The sequence below is a fragment of the Oncorhynchus mykiss genome, chromosome 16, assembly GCF_057628025.1.
Source record: "Oncorhynchus mykiss isolate SJ-2025 chromosome 16, ASM5762802v1, whole genome shotgun sequence".
In the NCBI taxonomy this organism is placed as follows: domain Eukaryota; kingdom Metazoa; phylum Chordata; class Actinopteri; order Salmoniformes; family Salmonidae; genus Oncorhynchus; species Oncorhynchus mykiss.
Window position 1 is genome coordinate 55484834 of NC_143037.1, and position 20019 is coordinate 55504852.

The following is a 20019-nucleotide window of genomic DNA, read 5'->3' on the forward strand; positions in this document are numbered from 1 at the left end:
ACAAAACAGGCTACCTAAATATGGTTCCCAATCAGAGACAATGACTAACACCTGCCTCTGATTGAGAACCATATCAGGCCAAACACAGAAACAGACAAACTAGACACACAACATAGAATGCCCACCCAGCTCACGTCCTGACCAACACTAAAACAAGGAAAACACACAAGAGCTATGGTCAGAACGTGACAGTACCCGCCTCCCAAGGTGCGGACTCCGACCGCACAACCTAAACCTATAGGGGAGGGTCTGGGTGGGCATCTGTCCGCGGTGGTGGCTCTGGCGCTGGACGTGGACCCCACTCCATAATTGTCTTATTCCACCTCCTTAGCGTCCTTTGAGTGGCGACCCTCGCCGCCGACCTTGGCCTAGGAACCCTAACAAAGGGCCCCACTGGACTGAGGGGCAGCTCTGGACTGAGGGGTACCTCGGGACTGAGGGGTAGCTCAGGACTGAAGGGTAGCTCAGGACTGAGAGGTAGCTCAGGACTGAGAGGTAGCTCAGGCTGGTTGACGGCTCTGGCAGCTTCTGGCTGACTGACGGCTCTGGCAGCTTCTGGCTGACTGACGGCTCTGGAGGATCCTGGCTGACTGGCGGCTCTGGAAGATCCTGGCTGACTGGCGGTTCTGGCGGATCCTGGCTGACTGGCGGCTCTGGCGGATCCTGGCTGACTGGCGGCTCTGGCGGATCCTGGCTGACTGGCGGCTCTGGCGGATCCTGGCTGACTGGCGGCTCTGGCGGATCCTGGCTGACTGGCGGCTCTGGAGGATCCTGGCTGACTGGCGGCTCTGGCGGATCCTGGCTGACTGGTGGCTCTGGTGGATCCTGGCTGACTGGCGGATCCTGGCTGACTGGCGGCTCTGGCGGCTCCATGCTGACTGGCGGCTCCATGCTGACTGGCGGCTCTGGCGGCTCTGGACAGACGGGAGACTCTAGCGGCTCTGGACAGACGGGAGAATCTGACGGCGCTGGAGAGACGGGAGACTCTAGCAGCTCTGGACAGACGGGCAGCTCAGGCGGCGCTGGGCAGACGGGCAGCTCAGGCGGCGCTGGGCAGACGGGCAGCTCAGGCGGCGCTGGGCAGACGGCCAGCTCAGGCGGCGCTTGGCAGACGGCCAGCTCAGGCGGCGCTGGGCAGACGGCCAGCTCAGGCGGCGCTGGGCAGACGGCCAGCTCAGGCGGCGCTGGGCAGACTGGAGACTCCGGAAACGCTGGAGAGGAGGAAGGCTCTGGCAGCGCTGGACAGAGGAGCTCTGGCGCCTCTGGACTGAGGGGCTCTGGCGCCTCTGGACTGAGGGGCTCTGGCGCCTCTGGACTGAGGGGCTCTGGTAGCGCGGACAGGCGGGAGCACCTGTATTGATGGGATGGAGAGACAGCCTGGTGCGGGGTGCCGGCACTGGTGGTACCGGGCTGGGGACACACACCTTAGGGCGAATGCCTTGCATACTACGCCAAATCAACTGCTTTCTCTCTTCACACTCCCCCAATTCTATTAACACCTCCTCGAGTGTCTCCTCATCTCCCATCCGTTCACTCTCCTCCATTCTGTCCAATAACTCCTCAACCCTCTCAGACTCAGCCCTCAGCTTCGCCGATAGCTCCGATTACATCCATGGCTCCTTACGGTAAACAGGGGGAGTTGGCTCAGGTCTGGCTCCTGACTCTGCCACACTCTCCCTGTGCCCCCCCCCCAATACATTTTTGGGGCTGCCTCTCGGACTTCCAGCCGCTCTGCCGTGCTAGCTCCTCATAATGCCGCCTCTCTGCTTTCGCTGCCTCCAGCTCGGCTTTGGGGCGGCAATAGTCCCCTGGCTCTGCCCAGGGTCCTTTCCCGTCTAGAATCTCCTCCCAAGTCCATTTTTCCAAATAGTGCAGCCTCTCCCACTGCTGCTGCTGCCTCTGTTACTTCTCCTGCTGCTGCTTTTGCTGCTGCTGCTGTTGCTCCTGCTGCTGCTGCTTCTCCTGCTGTACCTGTTGCTTCTCCTCCTGCTGCTTTTGCTGCTGCCTCTGTTTACCACGCCACTTGGTCCTTGGTTGGTGGGTGATTCTGTAATGGCTTTCTTTCTGGGAAGGAGAGGCGGACCAAAACGCAGCGTGGTTTGGGTTAAACATCTTTAATAAAGACGAATACCGAGAAAACACTACAAAATATACAAAACAATAAATGTGAAAACCGAAAACAGTCCTGTGTGGTGAAACAAACACAGACACGAAAATAATCACCCACAAACCCCCAACACAAAAAAGGCTACCTAAATATGGTTTCCAATAAGAGACAATGACTAACACCTGCCTGATTGAGACCATATCAGGCCAAATACAGAAACAGACAAACTAGACACACAACATAGAATGCCCACCCAGCTCACGTCCTGACCAACACTAAAACAAGGAAAACACACAAGAACTATAGTCAGAACGTGACAGGTGGGAAAAGGACCACACTAAGTATGATCCCCAATTAGAGGCAACGATCATCAGCTGCCTCCAATTGGGAACCATACTCATATCAACATAAAAATTCTAGACTAGAACACCCCCTTGTCACGCTCTGACCTATTGCACCATAAAGAACCCCAAGGGCTCTCTATGGTCAGGGTGTGACAGAGTTTTGAGTCCTAAACAAGTCACAACATGCTCTTCACCAAATGTAATACCATTTCATATTTTTAACAAGAGTAATAGTTAGTATATTACATTTATGCAAATCATGAATGCTTTTAAAAATATATTTATTTATTTCCAAATAAACTTTATATTTCATGGTTACAGTAGGCTAACATATGTTACTGCTGTTCCTAAAGCCATTGACATCATGCAGGGTTTAGGCTACCAACTGCCTAACCAGTTGTAGCTCAATCTTGGGTGCAATGATCACGTTCCCGCACTGACTGACTGTGTGGAGACTCATTGATTTAATGTTATGTTAGCCAACATGCTACACTAGCAAAGTTATTAATTATATAGGTGTCGGCTACATTATCCACGACTTTGTGCAGCTTCAAATGTCAAACAAATTTGGAAGTTGTTGCGCCTGTCTGTCATTTTCTTCCCGCATGTTATCAAGTTGAAATCTGTTTTTTTGTTGATATAACATAGTATTTATATCCGAGAATAATAATTTTGGGTATCATCTTTCCAAGGGCTCCATCTAAATTCACCCGCTGAATTTAGATGGGCACAATTTGATTTGACACTAAAGAGGCCTTTCTACTGACTCTGATAAACACCAAAAGAAAAATGCCCAGGGTCCCTGCTCATCTGCGTGAATGTGCCTTAGGCATGCTGCAAGGAGGCATGAGGACTGCAGATGTGGCCAGGGCAATAAATTGCAATGTCCGTACTGTGAGACGCCATGTTTCTGTCGATATTATGGAGCTCATTTGGAATATTTTTAGGCGTTTTCGTGACCTTAATTTCCGGTCGATTTCTCAGCCAAACGTGAAGAACAAACGGAGCTATTTCGCCTACAAAAATAATATTTTTGGAAAACAGGAGCATTTGCTATCTAACTGGGAGTCTCGTGAGTGAAAACATCTGAAGCTCATCAAAGGTAAACGATTTAATTTGATTGCTTTTCTGATTTTCGTGACCAAGTTGCCTACTGCTAGCTGGACATAATGCTATGCTAGGCTATCGATAAACGTACACAAATGCTTGTCTTGCTTTGGCTGTAAAGCATATTTTCAAAATCTGAGATGACAGGGTGATTAACAAATGGCTAAGCTGTGTTTCAATATATTTCACTTGTGATTTCATGAATAGGAATATTTTCTAGTAACATTTATGTCCGTTGCGTTATGCTAATTAGTGTCAGATGATGACAACGATCCCGGACACGGGATGGGGAGTTACAACAGGTTTTAACAGTCTGATGGCCTTAAGATAGAAGCTTTTTCAGTCTCTCGGCCCCAGCTTTGATGCACATGTACTGACCTCGCCTTCTGAATGATAGTGGGGTGAACAGGCAGTGGCTATGGTGGTTGTTGTCCTTGATGATCTTTTTGGCCTTCTTGTGACATCGGGTGGTGTAGGTGTCCTGGAGGGCAGGTACTTTGCCCCCGGTGATTGGTTGTGCAGACCTCACTACCCTCTGGAAAGCCTTATGGTTGTGTGCGGAGCAGTTGCCGTACCCGACTAGGTGCTCTGGATTGTGCATCTGTAAAAGTTTGTGAGTGTTTATGGTGACAAGCCAAATTTCTTCAGCCTCCTGAGGTTGAAGAGGCGCCGTTGTGCCTTCTTCACCATGCTGTCTGTTTGGGTGGACTATTTCAATTTGCCCGTGATGTGTACGCCGAGGAACTTAAAACTTTCCACCTTCTCCACTACTGTCCCATTGATGTGGATAGTGGGGTGCTCCCTCTGCTGTTTCCTGAAGTCCACGATCATCTCCTTTGTTTTGGTGACGTTGAGTGTGAGGTTATTTTCCTGACACCACATTCTGAGGGCCCTCACCTCCTCCCCGTAGGCCGTCTCGTCATTGTTGGTAATCAAGCCTACCACTGTAGTGTCGTCTGCAAACTTGATGATTGAGTTGGAGGCGTGCATGGCCACGCAGTCATGGGTGAACAGGGAGTACAGGAGAGGGCTGAGAATGCACCCTTGTGGGGCCCAGTGTTGAGGATCAGCGGGGTGGAGATGTTGTTTCCTACCCTCACCACCTGGGGGCGGCCCCTCAGAATGTCCAGGACCCAGTTGCACAGGGCGGGGTCGAGACCCAGGGTCTCGAGCTTAATGACGAGTTTGGAGGGTACTATGGTGTTAAATGCTGAGCTGTAATCGATTAACAGAATTCTTACATAGGTATTCCTCTTGTCCAGATGGGATCGGGCAGTGTGCAGTGTGATTGCGATTGCGTCGTCTGTGGACCTATTGGGGTGGTAAGCAAATTGGAGTGGGTCTAGGGTGTCAGGTAGGGTGGAGGTGATATGATCCTTCACTAGTCTCTCAAAGCACTTTATGATGACAGAAGTGAGTGGTACGGGGTGATAGTCGTTTAGCTAAGTTACCTTAGCTTTCTTGGGAACAAGAACAATGGTAGCCCTCTTGAAGCATGTGGGAACAGCAGACTGGGATAGGGATTGATTGAATATGTCCGTAAACACACCAGCCATCTGATCTGTGCATGTTCTGAGGACACAGCTAGGGATGCCATCTGGGCCTGCAGCCTTGCGAGGGTTAACACGTTTAAAAGTTTTACTCGCTTTCGCTGCGATGAAGGAGAATCCACAGGTTTTGGTAGCAGGCCGTGTCAGTGGCACTGTATTGTCCTAAAAGCGAGCAAAGAAGTTGTTTAGTTTGTTTGTGAGCAAGACATCGGTGTCCGCGACGGGGCTGGTTTTCTTTTTGTAGTCCGTGATTGACTGTAGGCCCTGCCATATACATCTCGTATCTGAGCCGTTGAATTGAGACTCTACTTTGTCTCTATACTGACGCTTAGCTTGTTTGATTACCTTGCGGAGGGAATAGCTACACTGTTTGTATTCGGTCATGTTTCTGGTCGCCTTGCCATGATTAAAAGCAATGGTTTGCGCTTTCAGTTTTGTAATGTGCTTGCCCTCTTGCTCAGTTGTGCACCGGGGCCTCCCACTCCTCTTTCTATTCTGGTTAGGGCCAGTTGTGTTGTTCTGTGAAGGGAGTAGTACCCAGCTTTGTATGAGATCATAATTGTCTTGCAATTTCTCGCATGGAATAGGCTTCATTTCTCAGAACAAGAATAGACTGACGAGTTTCAGAAGAAAGTTATTTGTTTCTGGCCATTTGAGCCTGTAATGGAACTCACAAATGCTGATGCTCCAGATACTCAACTAGTCTAAAGAAGGCCAGTTGTATTGCTTCTTTAATCAGAACAACAGTAGTCAGCTGTGCAGCAAAATTGCAAAAGGGTTTTAGACTTAGACTTTTAAAATGATAAACTTGGATTAGCTAACACAACGTGCCATTGGAACACAGGAGTGATGGTTGCTGATAATGGGCCTCTGTACACTTATGTAGATATTCCATAAAAAGTCAGCTGTTTCCAGCTACAATAGTCATTTATAACATTAACAATGTCTACACTGTATTTCGGATCAATTTGATGTTATTTTAATGGACAATAAATGTGCTTTTCTTTCAAAAACAAGGACATTTCTAATGACCCAAGTGTGTGTGTGTGTGTATGTGTGTGTGTGTGTGTGTGTGTGTGTGTGTGTATATATATATACAGTGGGGCAAAAAAGTATTTAGTCAGCCACCAATTGTGCAAGTTCTCCCACTTAAAAAGATGAGAGAGGCCTGTAATTTTCATCATAGGTACACTTCAACTATGACAAAATGAGAAGAAAAAAAATCCAGAAAATCACATTGTAGGATTTTTTATGAATTTATTTGCAAATTATGGTGGAAAATAAGTATTTGGTCACCTACAAACAAGCAAGATTTCCTGCTCTCACAGACCTGTAACTTCTTCTTTAAGAGGCTCATCTGTCCTATCCTCCACTAGTTACCTGTATTAATGGCACCTGTTTGAACTTGTTATCAGTATAAAAGACACCTGTCCACAACCTCAAACAGTCACACTCCAAACTCCACTATGGCCAAGACCAAAGAGCTGTCAAAGGACCCCAGAAACAAAATTGTAGACCTGCACCAGGCTGGGAAGACTGAATCTGCAATAGGTAAGCAGCTTGGTTTGAAGAAATCAACTGTGGGAGCAATTATTCGGAAATGGAAGACATACAAGACCACTGATAATCTCCCTCGATCTGGGGCTCCACGCAAGATCTCACCCCGTGGGGTCAAAATGATCACAAGAACGCTGAGCAAAAATCCCAGAACCACACGGGGGGACCTAGTGAATGATCTGCAGAGAGCTGGGACCAAAGTAACAAAGCCTACCATCAGTAACACACTACGCCGCCAGGGACTCAAATCCTGCAGTGCCAGACGTGTTCCCCTGCTTAAGCCAGTACATGTCCATGCCTGTCTGAAGTTTGCTAGAATGTCATATGGTCAGATTAAACCAAAATAGAACTTTTTGGTAAAAACTCAACTCGTCGTGTTTGGAGGACAAAGAATGCTGAGTTGCATCACCATACCCACTGTGAAGCATGGGGGTGGAAACATCATGCTTTGGGGTTGTTTTTCTGCAAAGGGACCAGGACGACTGATCCGTGTAAAGGAAAGAATGAATGGGGCCATGTATCGTGAGATTTTGAGTGAAAACCTCCTTCCATCAGCAAGGGCATTGAAGATTAAACGTGGCTGGGTCTTTCAGCATGACAATGATCCCAAACACACCGCCCGGGTAACGAAGGAGTGGCTTCGTAAGAAGCATTTCAAGGTCCTGGAGTGGCCTAGCCAGTCTCCAGATCTCAACCCCATAGAAAATCTTTGGAGGGAGTTGAAAGTCCATGTTGCCCAGCAACAGCCCCAAAACATCACTGCTCTAGAGGAGATCTGCATGGAGGAATGGGCCAAAATACCAGCAACAGTGTGTGTGAACCTTGTGAAGACTTACAAAAAACGTTTGACCCCTGTCATTGCCAACAAAGGGTATATAACAAAGTATTGAGAAACTTTTGTTATTGACCAAATACTTATTTTCCACCATAATTTGCAAATAAATTCATAAAAAATCCTACAATGTGATTTTCAGGATTTTTTCAAATCATTTTGTCTGTCATAGTTCAAGTGTACCTATGATGAAAATTACAGGCCTCTCTCAGGCCTCTCTCATCTTTTTAAGTGGGTGAACTTGCACAATTGGTGGCTGACTAAATACTTTTTTTGCCCCACTGTATATATATATATATATATATATATATATATATATATATATATATATATATATATATACTGTATATATTTTGCCCCACTGTGTGTATATATATATATATATATGTATATGTGTATGTGTATATGTGTGTGTATGTATATGTGTGTGTGTGTGTGTGTGTGTGGATTTTACTTGTCCTTTTATGACAACCAAAAAAATGTACGTTGTAAATTTTACTGTTGATTGTAAAAACTAAAATAAAGTATATTTTTAAGACATTCATAATCAAACATCTAGAAATAGATGCAATGCAGCACCCTTTAAATACTATCTTGTATTTCAATAGTAACATGTATTTCACCATTTTACCCAACTGTAACCTTGACTTTACCCCGTGTACACTCAACCTTAATTTATCATGTCATGTGGAGGTCAAGCTGACCTCTGACCTTTCCACTCCACACTCTGGTAGACCGGGACCCTGGTAGATCTGTCACTGACTCTAATGTTCCTGGAAGACACAGCCATGTTGTTTCTCTTTATTAGTGCAGTTATTGTTATTACTGTCCTGTTATTGAAAAAAACTAGTTATGGAATTCTGACCCTGAGAAACCCTCCTCTCACACACGCACACATACACGTTCTCCCTCACACACGTACACACATATAAGTGACATTGAGGGCCCACCCAGCGAGGGAGGAAAGGTCAGAACAAAACTATCACGATGGGTTCTAAAAGGAGATGAACTGTGTGGGGGGCTGATCTCATGCAGTGACAGTGAGGGAGTAGGAGTGTGTGCGTGCATGTAGTTGTAGTCGGTTGTGAAACAGTGGCAAAGAGGTTGTGTTCCTAGGCAGTCCCAGGGCTTCTTACAGAGGGCAGCAGGAAGAGCCAGTGATAGTGGGCCATCATCCATCACTGGGACGAACAAGAGGCTGTTTATAAACACACAATACTGGGAATGTCTTAATGAGCCTGCTCTCTCTCACTGCAGGGCCAGAGCCCACACCATCACACACACATTCCCCTTCGCTCCGCATACTTCCTATATATCCCTCTATGCTCTCTAGTTTAACATAATGCAATTCATTGAGGGATGTATCAACTATTGTTTAAGATTTAACCTTATGGAGTAGGCCAAAGCAAGGTGTGCATTTTCTCAGGAAAGTGAATCTACTTTGAGTGCCCCTTGTCTTCTTGAAAGACATCCATGGTATCTAAAATCCTTATCCACCTCATACAATGTTTCTGATATTGGGTCCTAAGCAAGGTAATGTGCATGAATGAGTGACTGTCTCTTGATTGAGAGAGAAAGTTTGTGTGTGTGTGTGTGTGTGTGTGTGTGTGTGTGTGTGTGTGTGTGTGTGTGTGTGTGTGTGTGTGTGTGTGTGTGTGTGTGTGTGTGTGTGTGTGTGTGTGTGTGTGTGTGTGTGTGTGTGTGTGTGTGTGTGTGTGTGGGCACGCGCGCGGGTGCGTGATTGTGATTGTGTACGAGTGCGTGTTTGGCAAGTGTAGAGGCTGAACTGCAGTCAACATTACAAATGTAAGGGGAGGAAAAATCAGGAGGCTATCAGAAGTCAGCACACGAGGAGAAGACCACCACTGGTGAGCTCATATCACTCTTTTTAATACATTTTACTCGATGAAGAGTATATTTATAATTTTATTTCAATTTGATCCGTTATTCAAACTCTACTATGGACTGTGTATTTGAAAACCGTAGTTTTACTATCATGTTCCTTGTTGATTGTTGCTGTGAAGTTGTCTTGTTGATGTGAAGAGGCTTAGCTGTCCTACTTCTCCTGAGTAACCTGCTACCTGATAGATGAAGTGCCAAGGTGCCATAGTGCATCTTATCTTACAGACTTACAAAGAGATTTAAGAAGTTTTAACAGTGTGCTTTGGAAGGGTAATTTACTCCAACTAAGTCTTAATTTAAAAAAATACATTATTGATGCACGCATTAAGGAACTGACATTGGATAGGTTCGAGAGGTTTGGTGGTTACACTTGGACTTTTACAAATATTTTTGCCACAATGCCGAGCCAGTGTTTTGACTTGACTCTGTGTCCGTTTAGTCATGACAACAGTATCCTAACTCGTTTGTAAATGTTTTTAAGACCTGCTGTTACAAACAAGTAATGGATAAGGAAAATTAAGTTGGTAGGCTTGCATCTACAGTACAGTAAGGGGGAAAAACAAAAATCTTGATTCTATGGAATCCATTTGAGAGAGAAACATTTTCTGAAAACTGCATTTGTACTATGCTCAAGCGTTCTAAAGCAACAACAGATAAGCTGAAATCAAAGACTTTCATTGTGTATATTATGTTAGTATGTTCAGTATGTTCAGAGTTCCGGCGCCGACAGAGATGGCCGCCTCGCTTTGCGTTCCTAGAATGTATTTCTAAAACAGATTATAAACTGTTTGGATCTAGTTAGGGCGATAACTTCAAGAGGTGAAAATGTGATGTACTAAGCAAGCATTTATGTTCCTTTTGACATTTCACAACAACGGTCTAGTCAATTCGCATTAACTGTAGTAACATTTAGAGTATTTACAAGTATTTACAAATCATGTGATCTATTTTAGCACTGGACTTTAACCACAAATCCATCCCCTGGCCCTCCCTGCAAGGCCACTCTAATCTAAGCGTCAGTTTCCTGTTTAAATCAGTAAACACTGTGCTATCTGAGTCAGGCTACCAGCAAACAGTGTGCAGTGATAAAGAGCCAAGCTGGGAAGACGTACTAGAGGTTTAGAGAAAGAGAGATATTTATTGTGTGCTTACAGCCTTCAGTCCAAACGTTGAGTGAATCAAGGGTCATGTGTTTATCCCACCCTTACCCTCCTCCTCCAGAATGATTCCCTTGGGGATGTACATGCTCAGGCCCTTGTCCAACAGTGACAACTGGGCCACACTAGAAGATCCATGGCCACATGTATACACTCCAAGAAATTGTCCCCATCACTCATTATGAAGAGGGAAATGAATGAATGCGCAGCCACATCCACTGTAGTGTATGCGTTCCCTCCGTTATCATGCTCTCTCACTCTCTTGGAGGGTACAGTATAAGGGGTAGCAAGCTTTGTGAAGACATGACTAATGCAACAGTACACGTGACAGGGGAATATGACAACAGAAGCCTCTCCTGGGATTTGTTAAGGTAATTGTACAATGACAAAGAAATTCAAACAAATGTAATAATGACATTAGGGTATTTGGGATTTCTTTCAATCGGGGACCTTAGCTAGTCAGTTGTGCCTAGGTACCAGATGGAGTGAGATTAGTTGGATCCAAAGACGACACAATGTTAATTTGAGGTTGCTTTGTTTGCTTCAAAGGTAGCAGAGCACCACTCTGGAAATGTGAAGTGTTTCAAGACTATGTTGTTCCAAACAATATGTCCAAAAAATTGGCTAAATCGAAAAGGGTGCTTTGAGATATTCATATTAATATTTTTTTATGATTAATAAATCAATGTGATTTTATTTCAGAATCTAGACATACTCCATATTTTAGAGCACATTATAAAGTTATAAAGAGGATAATGACACCAAGATGTTGTCTGTATCATCTGCGGTTCAGGGATCATACTGTCTTACAAGAGGCATGCATTGGTCTTAAAAGGGTTTTAAATATTTGTGGGCCTTCCTGGCTTGGAATGGCCCATTAGAGATGAACAGAGGACTGCATGCACGATCATGAATTAGTGAAGCATAACTAAATAGTCACCATAACTATTATCACTGTTAATACTCAATGTTATGCATGTGTGCATACTGTAAATGCATCCTACCTACGGTGTACCTTCTCCTTTGCACTGCTTGCTCAGCACAGACGCTCAGCACGTGGGGTAGATCATTGAATGAAATGCTGCTCGTTGGTCGGCTTGGTTCACAGACAGGCCAGTGTAATTTGACAGTTGAGGAATGGGGTCAGGGTGGGAAGGACACCATTAGTTTGCTAGAATCATGCTACATGTCAAACCCCATCAGGGAGAGGTTAGGGCAAATCTAGGGTCTTCTCTCTTTCGTCAGGGCTCGACATGACCCAGTCAACTTTGGAGGGGGGGGGGGCGAGTTTCCTAAACTCAAAACCTGACTAGTGTCAAATATTAACTGCAACACAAACAGAGCAAACAGAATCCGAGTAAACACTCCCTGGGGGCCGCAAATATGAGCTTTCACATACACTCTTACAACACACATTCTTACAACACACACACATACACATGTACACACATATCCACGTACATTTACTCTCAGACACATACACAACACACTCAGTCATTCACATGAACACATACACACTATTGTGTTCACATGCACACACGTACAACAAGCATGCAAACGGCTGTGCATGCACACCCACACACACACTACTTACCCAGGAAGAGTAACTACAGCATACTAATAGTATATGGTGTAGATGGGGAAGAGTATTAAAGGTATCAAGATCTTTCTGGAAAAAATAATAAATATTATAAAGACTGACCACTGGTCATGTCCAGTTATGTTGGTACAGAGACAAGATTGGGGTGAGTTGCCAGCTCCAGCTAACTCATTGATCCCACTCTGTGAACTCCTGGTCCGTGGTGGGGTGGGATCCATCCACCCATGCCAAACCTAAGCTCCCCACCAGGGACAGGCCCCCATATGACAGGACCTCTCTCTTTCCTCTGAACTCCAAGCCAGGACAGCTGTTTGGACTTGAGTCCAATCTCTCTCTTCTTCTCACACTCTCCTCTCTGTCCCTCGTCTCCCCCTGATGCCTCCCAAAGGAGCAGAGATCCATCGCACTGCCACAGACTTCAGCTGCACGCCTTCACTGTGGACAACAGTAACCTTTAGGTTTGCATCTCAGAGCGCAGCTTAAAATAGGCAATGATATCACAGCTAGGAGACTGAGGAGACCTGTCGTCAAGCATTGATATAAAGAAATGTTTGGAGAGTTGCAGATTCCTCAGGTGTGTGGTTCCCCGTATGTGTGTTGATAGATTAAGCGGGTGTTCCCAGAGACTGACTGTGGATCAGCTGTCCAGATGAGAGAGTGGAGTGAGTCGGAGATGACCATGTCTGCCGGTGGTTACCTCTCTGCCTCTGATGGGTATGGCATCACCGAGCCTCTGCAGTACTACGGTGAGGGACTCTTTTTATCTGGACTCTGCAATTATACTAAAGCAATCTAGTCCGATTTGATGGTGTGCTTATCCAAACACAATGTATACTTTGTAATTGTGTGGTGATGACCTAATCAAATCAAAATGTCATGATTATACATTTATATTTCATTTATATTATATGTTTATGCTGTTATCATTTTCTGTTATCATCATTTGTAGTGCCATAGGCCTGTAGATTAGAGGGGGAGACTTGCAAGAAGACATAAAGTCTGGGGTAACCTTATACATTTAGAAACAACTGTTTTTATTAAATAAATCTGAATGGAAAATACTTACAGGATAGCCTGCCACATTTCCAGTACACAGGATGTTAGCTAACAAAGAATTTGCATTTGAATTTGGAACTAGGGCCTATTTATAATGGTTGCAGTGGAGTGTTGTGACCTAACCCTAATTATGTGGCTTCTTCACATTGTGGTCCTCTCCTCTCCTGGCTGAGGGGTGGATATGATATGGCTAAATAATGGGGGGTAGCGTTAGTGTGCGTGGGACAGAGGGAGGGAGGCCTGGGTGTTTACATAGTGCTGAAACGGTTTACAAACAGAGATCACCACAGCGTTGTCACGCAAGCACATACTCAATACTGGCCTCCATCCTCGCCAGGACAGGAAACATCTGTGAGACGTAGAGGAAAGACGGGATGCGTGAGGAAAGTGGTGATGAAGACAAAGAGAGAGAGAAGGATAGAGGGGAGGAAAAATAGAGAGAGTCATGGTTCTAAAAGAGAAGGGGTGAGGCGGGTTGTGGCTGAGGATAGGGTGAGTGTTGTTGTTCAGAAAGGAAGGGTCATAGGTTGGATTCTAGAGGTCACTGTGGTGTTCAGTACATGTCAGGACATCTTATAAGAGCTCATAGCTATGGATGAATATCCAGGCTGATATGGTATGAAGACACTTGATGTGCACCTGAGTACAATGTAACTTATACATCCAGTAGTATTGATGCATTTTGAGAAGGGATGGACATTAATCATTCCATTTTTTTTGTGCTTAAAATAAATAACCTCTCATTATTTAAGTTCTTATCTGAACTAATAAAACGCTAAGAGACTCAACTTATGGAAGTGGATCCTTCTGATCAGAGTGACTGATTTAGGGCTGATCTGTGACCAGTGGTGACACATGTTCCCTCTGTGGAGACGGGACTTGAATTTGCTAAATGCTTCACAGCTCCACCGCCCCTCCCCCCGCTACGCTCATAAGACATCATCAGACACCGATCTACGCGGCAATAAAATACTGAATAAAACTCTATAAAAATATGTAAATGGTAAAATGCCCCTGTAACCTCTCAGCTGCATCCTGTTTCCACAGTCCAAACTGGTTCACAAGGTCTCGCTCTGACGTTGTTTTATTAAGTCCCATAGGACCAATAAAATACATTAAGTCATGCATGAATCCCGTAAGATGGTGGACAACGATCACATTCTTGTGATGCACTTTGACTTGAAACCAGTGTGACTTAAACTTAACCGGTGGGTTCAGGATGAAAGCACCAAATCCATTTATTTTGTGTCATTTCCTCATCACACAGATGTGCTGGGGGACCCTTTGGGCTACCCTTTCCAGGAGCCAGACCTACAGGGCCTAGCCTTCAGCCAGCAGCAGTACAGCCCCATCAATGTGCAGTTCTCTGTCTACGGACCGCCGTCCTCCCAGCCCTTCCACCCACCTTCCACCCACGCCTACAGCCCCCACTGCCTGGAGACTCCCTGTGAGCCCAGCCCGGAGCCCCAGTGTGGAAGCCTGGGGAAGGGGCGAGGTGGGGGAGGTTTGTCCCTGGTAAAGAGGACCAGGCTGGGTCCAGGAGGAAGGGTGAGGGGCCAGGATGAGCTGTGTGTGGTGTGTGGGGACAAAGCCTCTGGCTACCACTACAACGCCCTCACCTGTGAAGGCTGCAAAGGTAGGGGAGGCAGTGTTTTCGTCAATGTTTACAACAACATTTGGGTGGTCAACCGGAAAGTTTATCATAGAGCCCGTCACTTCCGGTATCTGTCTGAATATGGGGTTTGAATTTAAATGAAAAAACGTCTTTATCTGGATTGACTTGAATTGAAATGGACCCCAACTAGAGGTGGTGATCCTCCTGTGTTTCAGGTTTCTTCCGAAGGAGTGTGACGAAGAAAGCAGTGTACCGGTGTAAAAGTGGCGGAGGCTGTGAGATGGACATGTACATGCGGAGAAAGTGCCAGGACTGCCGCCTGCAGAAATGTCGTGCTGTGGGCATGCTGGCTGAATGTGAGGGGACATACCATATCAAAAAGGCTGTAGGGATATTTGAAACTGTATTTAGCTGAAAGCAATGTCAATCATTTGAAGAGAGGCAGAATAAGCTAACAATAAGATCTTGAATCTTGAATCTTCATATCTCCAATTTATAGCCAGGCGGACATAATTTAATTGCGAAGACAACCAAAATACCTTGTACAGGGATCCCTTGGAAAAATGTGTATGATCTCAATACCCTTGTGTAAATAAACAATAAGTAAATAAAATATATTTGCCTATGTGAGTCTGACAGAGGCAATTGTGTTGCCAGGTCTGCTGACGGAGGTGCAGTGCCAGTCCAAGAGGCTGAGGAAGGGGACCAAACACAGAGGAGGAGGGCCTGAGGAGGAGGAGAACATGGGGAGCAGGAGAGTCAGCTCCACCAGCAGGCTATCAGGACAGGTACATCACTTTCTCTTTTCCTCCTACATTCAAACCTTCTCATCTAGTTTTCTGACCTTTCGCCATTGTGCTACATTTCTTGGATATTCTGAACGGCAAGGACATTGTAGCTTGACACTTTTTGAAAGATACCCCAAGATCAAATATTCGAAGGGCCTAGAATAGTTACAGACCTTTGGATGATCATCTTGTCAGATGGATTGTATCAATGGAGAACCACAGATCTGTTCCTTACTTTTGTTCAAAGGTGGCCCTCTCCCAGATCACTTTCTTAGATTTCCTGTTTAAGTTCTGGGACCGTCAGGGGGATGTCCCAGATCAATTTATTTTAACATTGCATAGGTCTTTGGAATGGCCTCTTAATAGTAGGATGGACCAGCAACCTGTAACACTTTTGACTGATTTCTAATTGGGGTGCCCTGTAATACGACGCTGCTTATACTCCAAGTCTGTGTCAGAATGGTCCCACTGGACAAACAATGGTTGAATCAACGTTGTTTTTTCTTAATTTCAACCAAAACATTCAATGTGATGATGATAAATCAGCGTGGAAAACTGGGGCTTATTTATTACGGAAACAGTTTACCGTTAAGAACCCAACAGAAGCCAATAGAGCAAAACAAGAGTTTATATTAGACAATTCAGGTAGGTCCCTCTCCGTTTCGTTCCTTTTGCTTCTGTTTAAGAAACGTTTTGCAACAGACTCGGCATAATGTATACGCCCCAGATTGGATTTGCCAAAGTTCCTCAGCGTAAGGGAATTTCCTAAATCCAATGACAAGGTGACGTATTTTTTTTTACAACTCATCCAAATGTAAATCAAAACTAGACGTTGAACTGACGTCTGTGCCCCGTGTGTTGTAATTTCACTCAGCCATCAAATTATCTGTTTGTAATGATTTTTTTCCTGTAACAGGTAGTGTCTGCAAATTTGTCAGTAGAACAGAAGCATGTGCTGGACAGGATGGTGGAGGCTCATCGGCAGTACAGTGCGCAGGACACTACACACTGTAGGGTGGGTCGCTGATAAGAATAGTAATTCTGTTGTCTGTGGATTGAGATTTTAAAGATATGTTGTAATTTTTCTACTAATCTCATTCAGAGCTTATTCAGGCAGTTTTTTTCTGCAGGTGTTTGAGTGGACTTGTACGGAGGTAGGTGGAGACAGACTAACAGACATGGCATGCCCTCCCTCTCAGAGGCTGCTGCAGTTCGCCAAGAGTGTACCTGGTGAGTTGGGCCACACCTCATACATAAGCTTTCTCTCCTTTCTTGTTTCTGCAGTGATATGGAAAGCATATACCTGCTAAGCTTACACCATGTTGCTTTCACCTACCATATGTTTTCATATCAAAACCAAAATGAAAAGGGTTCCCGAGTGGCGTGGCGGTCTAAGGCACTGCAGCTCAGTGCTAGAGTCGTCACTACAGACCCTGGTTCAATTCCAGGCTGTGTCACAACCGGCAGTGATTAGGAGTCCCATAGGGCGGTGCACAATTTGACCAGCGTTGTTAGGGTTTGGCCGAGGTAGGCCGTCATTGTAAATAAGAATTTGTTCATAACTGACTGGCCCAATTAAATAAATAAAAAATAAAAACAGCCCTGTTTCTCTCTCTGAGGCCACTCTGATACCTCCTGTCGTGTAAACTAATCTAGTGTCTGGTGTCTATGTAGGCTTTGAGCTCTTGGACTGCTCGGACCAGACCACCCTCCTCTCTAGTTCATCTGTGGAAGTCATGTTTCTGCTATCAGCTCAGCAGTTCACCCAGAACCCAGCAGCCTCTAGCCCAGGTATTGACACCACCACACCAACATGAGGCTTGTGGGTGTCTGACTCATTTGTCCTGGCTCCATTTCAGCACGCTACACAGTACAATTACAAGAGTTCATTTAACTCCCATGGGGTCACATTCAACACCATTTGGGGGTTAATGGGTCCAACCACATTTTTTGTTAAAACCAACCTGGTCATGGGGTAGATTACAATTTTTTTTGAACATATACACTAAATAGAGTACATATCCAATCACATTAAACTCTCAGAGTTGATTAAATGTAACTACATGCCATTTCACACTTGTATGTGTTTTAAATTAACAATCAACTCCATCAGAGTACATTACTCTAGCAGTTCACTACCTTTTACTGTAGGGTGTAAAGCCTTATTTGCATATTTCCCAGTGTGCCTTTTGAGTAAATGATTACGTAATGCTGGCTTGCTAAGTGATGTCTAGTGATCTCTAGCGAGGCTATCCAACAATTTGATATTTTCATCACCCGCAACCTGCATTCAGAATGATTATCAGAGTAAAGACTGAGTATATTGAGAACACCTAGATCACCTAAACTGGAATAACCATCTCAGTAACCTCTTACGGATTAGATTTGTTTAGAAAAATGTAAGTTATATATCTTTGTGTAGCATAAGATCAATAACAATCAAAGTACATGCGAAAACACAGATATTGAAACAAATAATTCAAAAAATCCCCCCCCTGTGAGAGTTAAAACTTTAACACAGTGAATAAAGCACTTCTTGCACTGTACTCCAAAGCAATGTAAGGGGGCTGTGGATCCTCCATAGATATCAATCCATCTCTCTGGTTACTCTTAAGGAAGTTAAAAGTACACATCCAAATGAACACCAGTTATCACTCCAGGGAGCCAAATCACTCTGTTGAGGGTTAAGATAACTCCAGTGAACACTATGATTCCAACTCTCCTTGATTTACTGTGTACTGAAAAGGTAGGAGCTAGGGAAGGAAATGGAACCGGGCCGATTATGCCAGAGAGCTCATTGTTTTATTTTATTTTACAAGCACTACAACCTTTCAACATCTCAACTCATCATTGGCTGAAAACCTTAGAGTCCAAGGAAAACATTCATAGTGGGACCGGCCCTGTAAATTCAGGTAAGGCACACTGTCCTATCTAAATAGTGTACTCACCACCATAGTATCCCATCTTATGAGCTTTATTTACAGTACTATTTGAAGAGAGGTTCAAGTTAAAGGGATAGTTTATTTGACATGTTATCTTATTTTCCACTAGTATTGTTACAGACTTTAAAAATCCTAGTCCGAGAATCTGGACTTTGATAAATAACAGGCAAAAAAACTAAAAACTGTTTGGATGAAACCACAACACCCCAGGTGTGTCGAAAATATGCTAAAACTTCAAAATAGTGAACTATCCCTTTAAAGATATTAAAATGAAGCAAGCGTACAGTGAAAAATAAGGGAAATTGGGTTTTGTACTGTTTCCATGCATCTTTGTGCAGGAGTCAATGAGGACTTGCTAGGACCGGTGCTCAACTTCTTCCACAGCATGGCTGCATTGGGGGTGACGGAGGCTGAATATGCCCTGCTCACTGCTACAGCACTGCTATGCTCAGGTGACTGGCTCTCTATGCCTGACACACTACTGTATGAAAGGCTAAATGTATTTGTTAATTTATTTTAAATACTATTACACAAGATGTTTAGTTGATAAAGACACACTCTTTATTGACTTATCATTTTCCTCCAAGCGTGTCTGAACATCTCCTCTAGCTTGGCCAGATAGTGACGACCAACTCTATGTCGTTCTGTCATCTGGCTCTGTTAGCAGACGAAGCGTCGCTGCGGGCGGTGGTGTGTGTGGAGAGCTTACAGGAGCTGACCATGGAGCTGCTGTCCAGGGTGTGCGGAGCCCGGTATGGAGCCCAGGGCCCTCAGGGAGCCCAGCGCTTCGCTCGCCTGCTGGGGAGACTCACAGAACTGCGCACGCTACGACACAACCACCTCACCCTGCTCCGACAGCAGCTCTGGGACAGTCAGCCTTGAGACAGACACTGAGTACGAAGAACAGAGATAGAACAGAGAGACAGAGACACAAACAAATGGTTTAAATAATCTACATTTTGCTTAATGTTCAATGATTTATCAAGTTTGTACCAAACAATTTAAGGTAACACTATGTTATGTTAATAAGGAAAAATACCAATACCATTCTTCTAAGTGATTGGTTTCTACTGTAAAGTTTGAATCACCGACCGGTGTTAAACCAAAGTGAGTTTTGTTATATGGAGAGCACAGATTAAGGTATTAAAAAAGTATTTTATCATACCTTGGCAGTCATCCTATTTGTGTTGTTTTCATGGTGAAGTGGAATCAACCACCTGGTCATTATACTGCCACACAGTGCTCTGGTAGGTCTGTTACACAGTGTTCTCTTGGAGTTTAAAGAGGAAGTTTGTTCAAATATAAATGTTTATGATTTTACACTTACCTGGGATGTTTCGGGTTGACAGTAGTAGCTTGGCAGACTAGTGCAAAACAGCATTGGTATCAATTGTGGCTCACATCAGAAAAAATGTTAATACACCGTACAGATACCTCAGTTGTCCAACTTCTATTGTAACCA

General features: G+C 44.7%; 1 protein-coding gene across 7 annotated transcripts; it reads left to right on the forward strand.

The window, feature by feature from the left end:
* The first annotated feature begins 9068 nt into the window (after nt 1-9068).
* LOC110492260 (bile acid receptor) lies at nt 9069-19721 on the forward strand. Of its 7 annotated transcripts, none has more exons than XM_021566428.3 (12): nt 9069-9365; nt 12545-12614; nt 12761-12902; nt 14480-14848; nt 15043-15183; nt 15485-15615; nt 16532-16630; nt 16746-16845; nt 17290-17406; nt 18435-18527; nt 18896-19009; nt 19222-19721. In XM_021566428.3, the coding sequence occupies exons 3-12, from the start codon at nt 12806-12808 to the stop codon at nt 19437-19439; spliced, it is 1479 nt and encodes a 492-aa protein (XP_021422103.3). In that variant the 5' UTR covers nt 9069-9365; nt 12545-12614; nt 12761-12805; the 3' UTR covers nt 19440-19721. The 7 variants fall into 7 exon arrangements, with proteins under 7 accessions (XP_021422103.3, XP_021422104.3, XP_090059537.1 ...); XM_021566433.3 differs by having other exon boundaries at nt 9307-9365; nt 19225-19721; XM_021566429.3 differs by lacking the exon at nt 12545-12614 and having other exon boundaries at nt 9135-9365.
* Nucleotides 19722-20019: the final 298 nt, after the last annotated feature.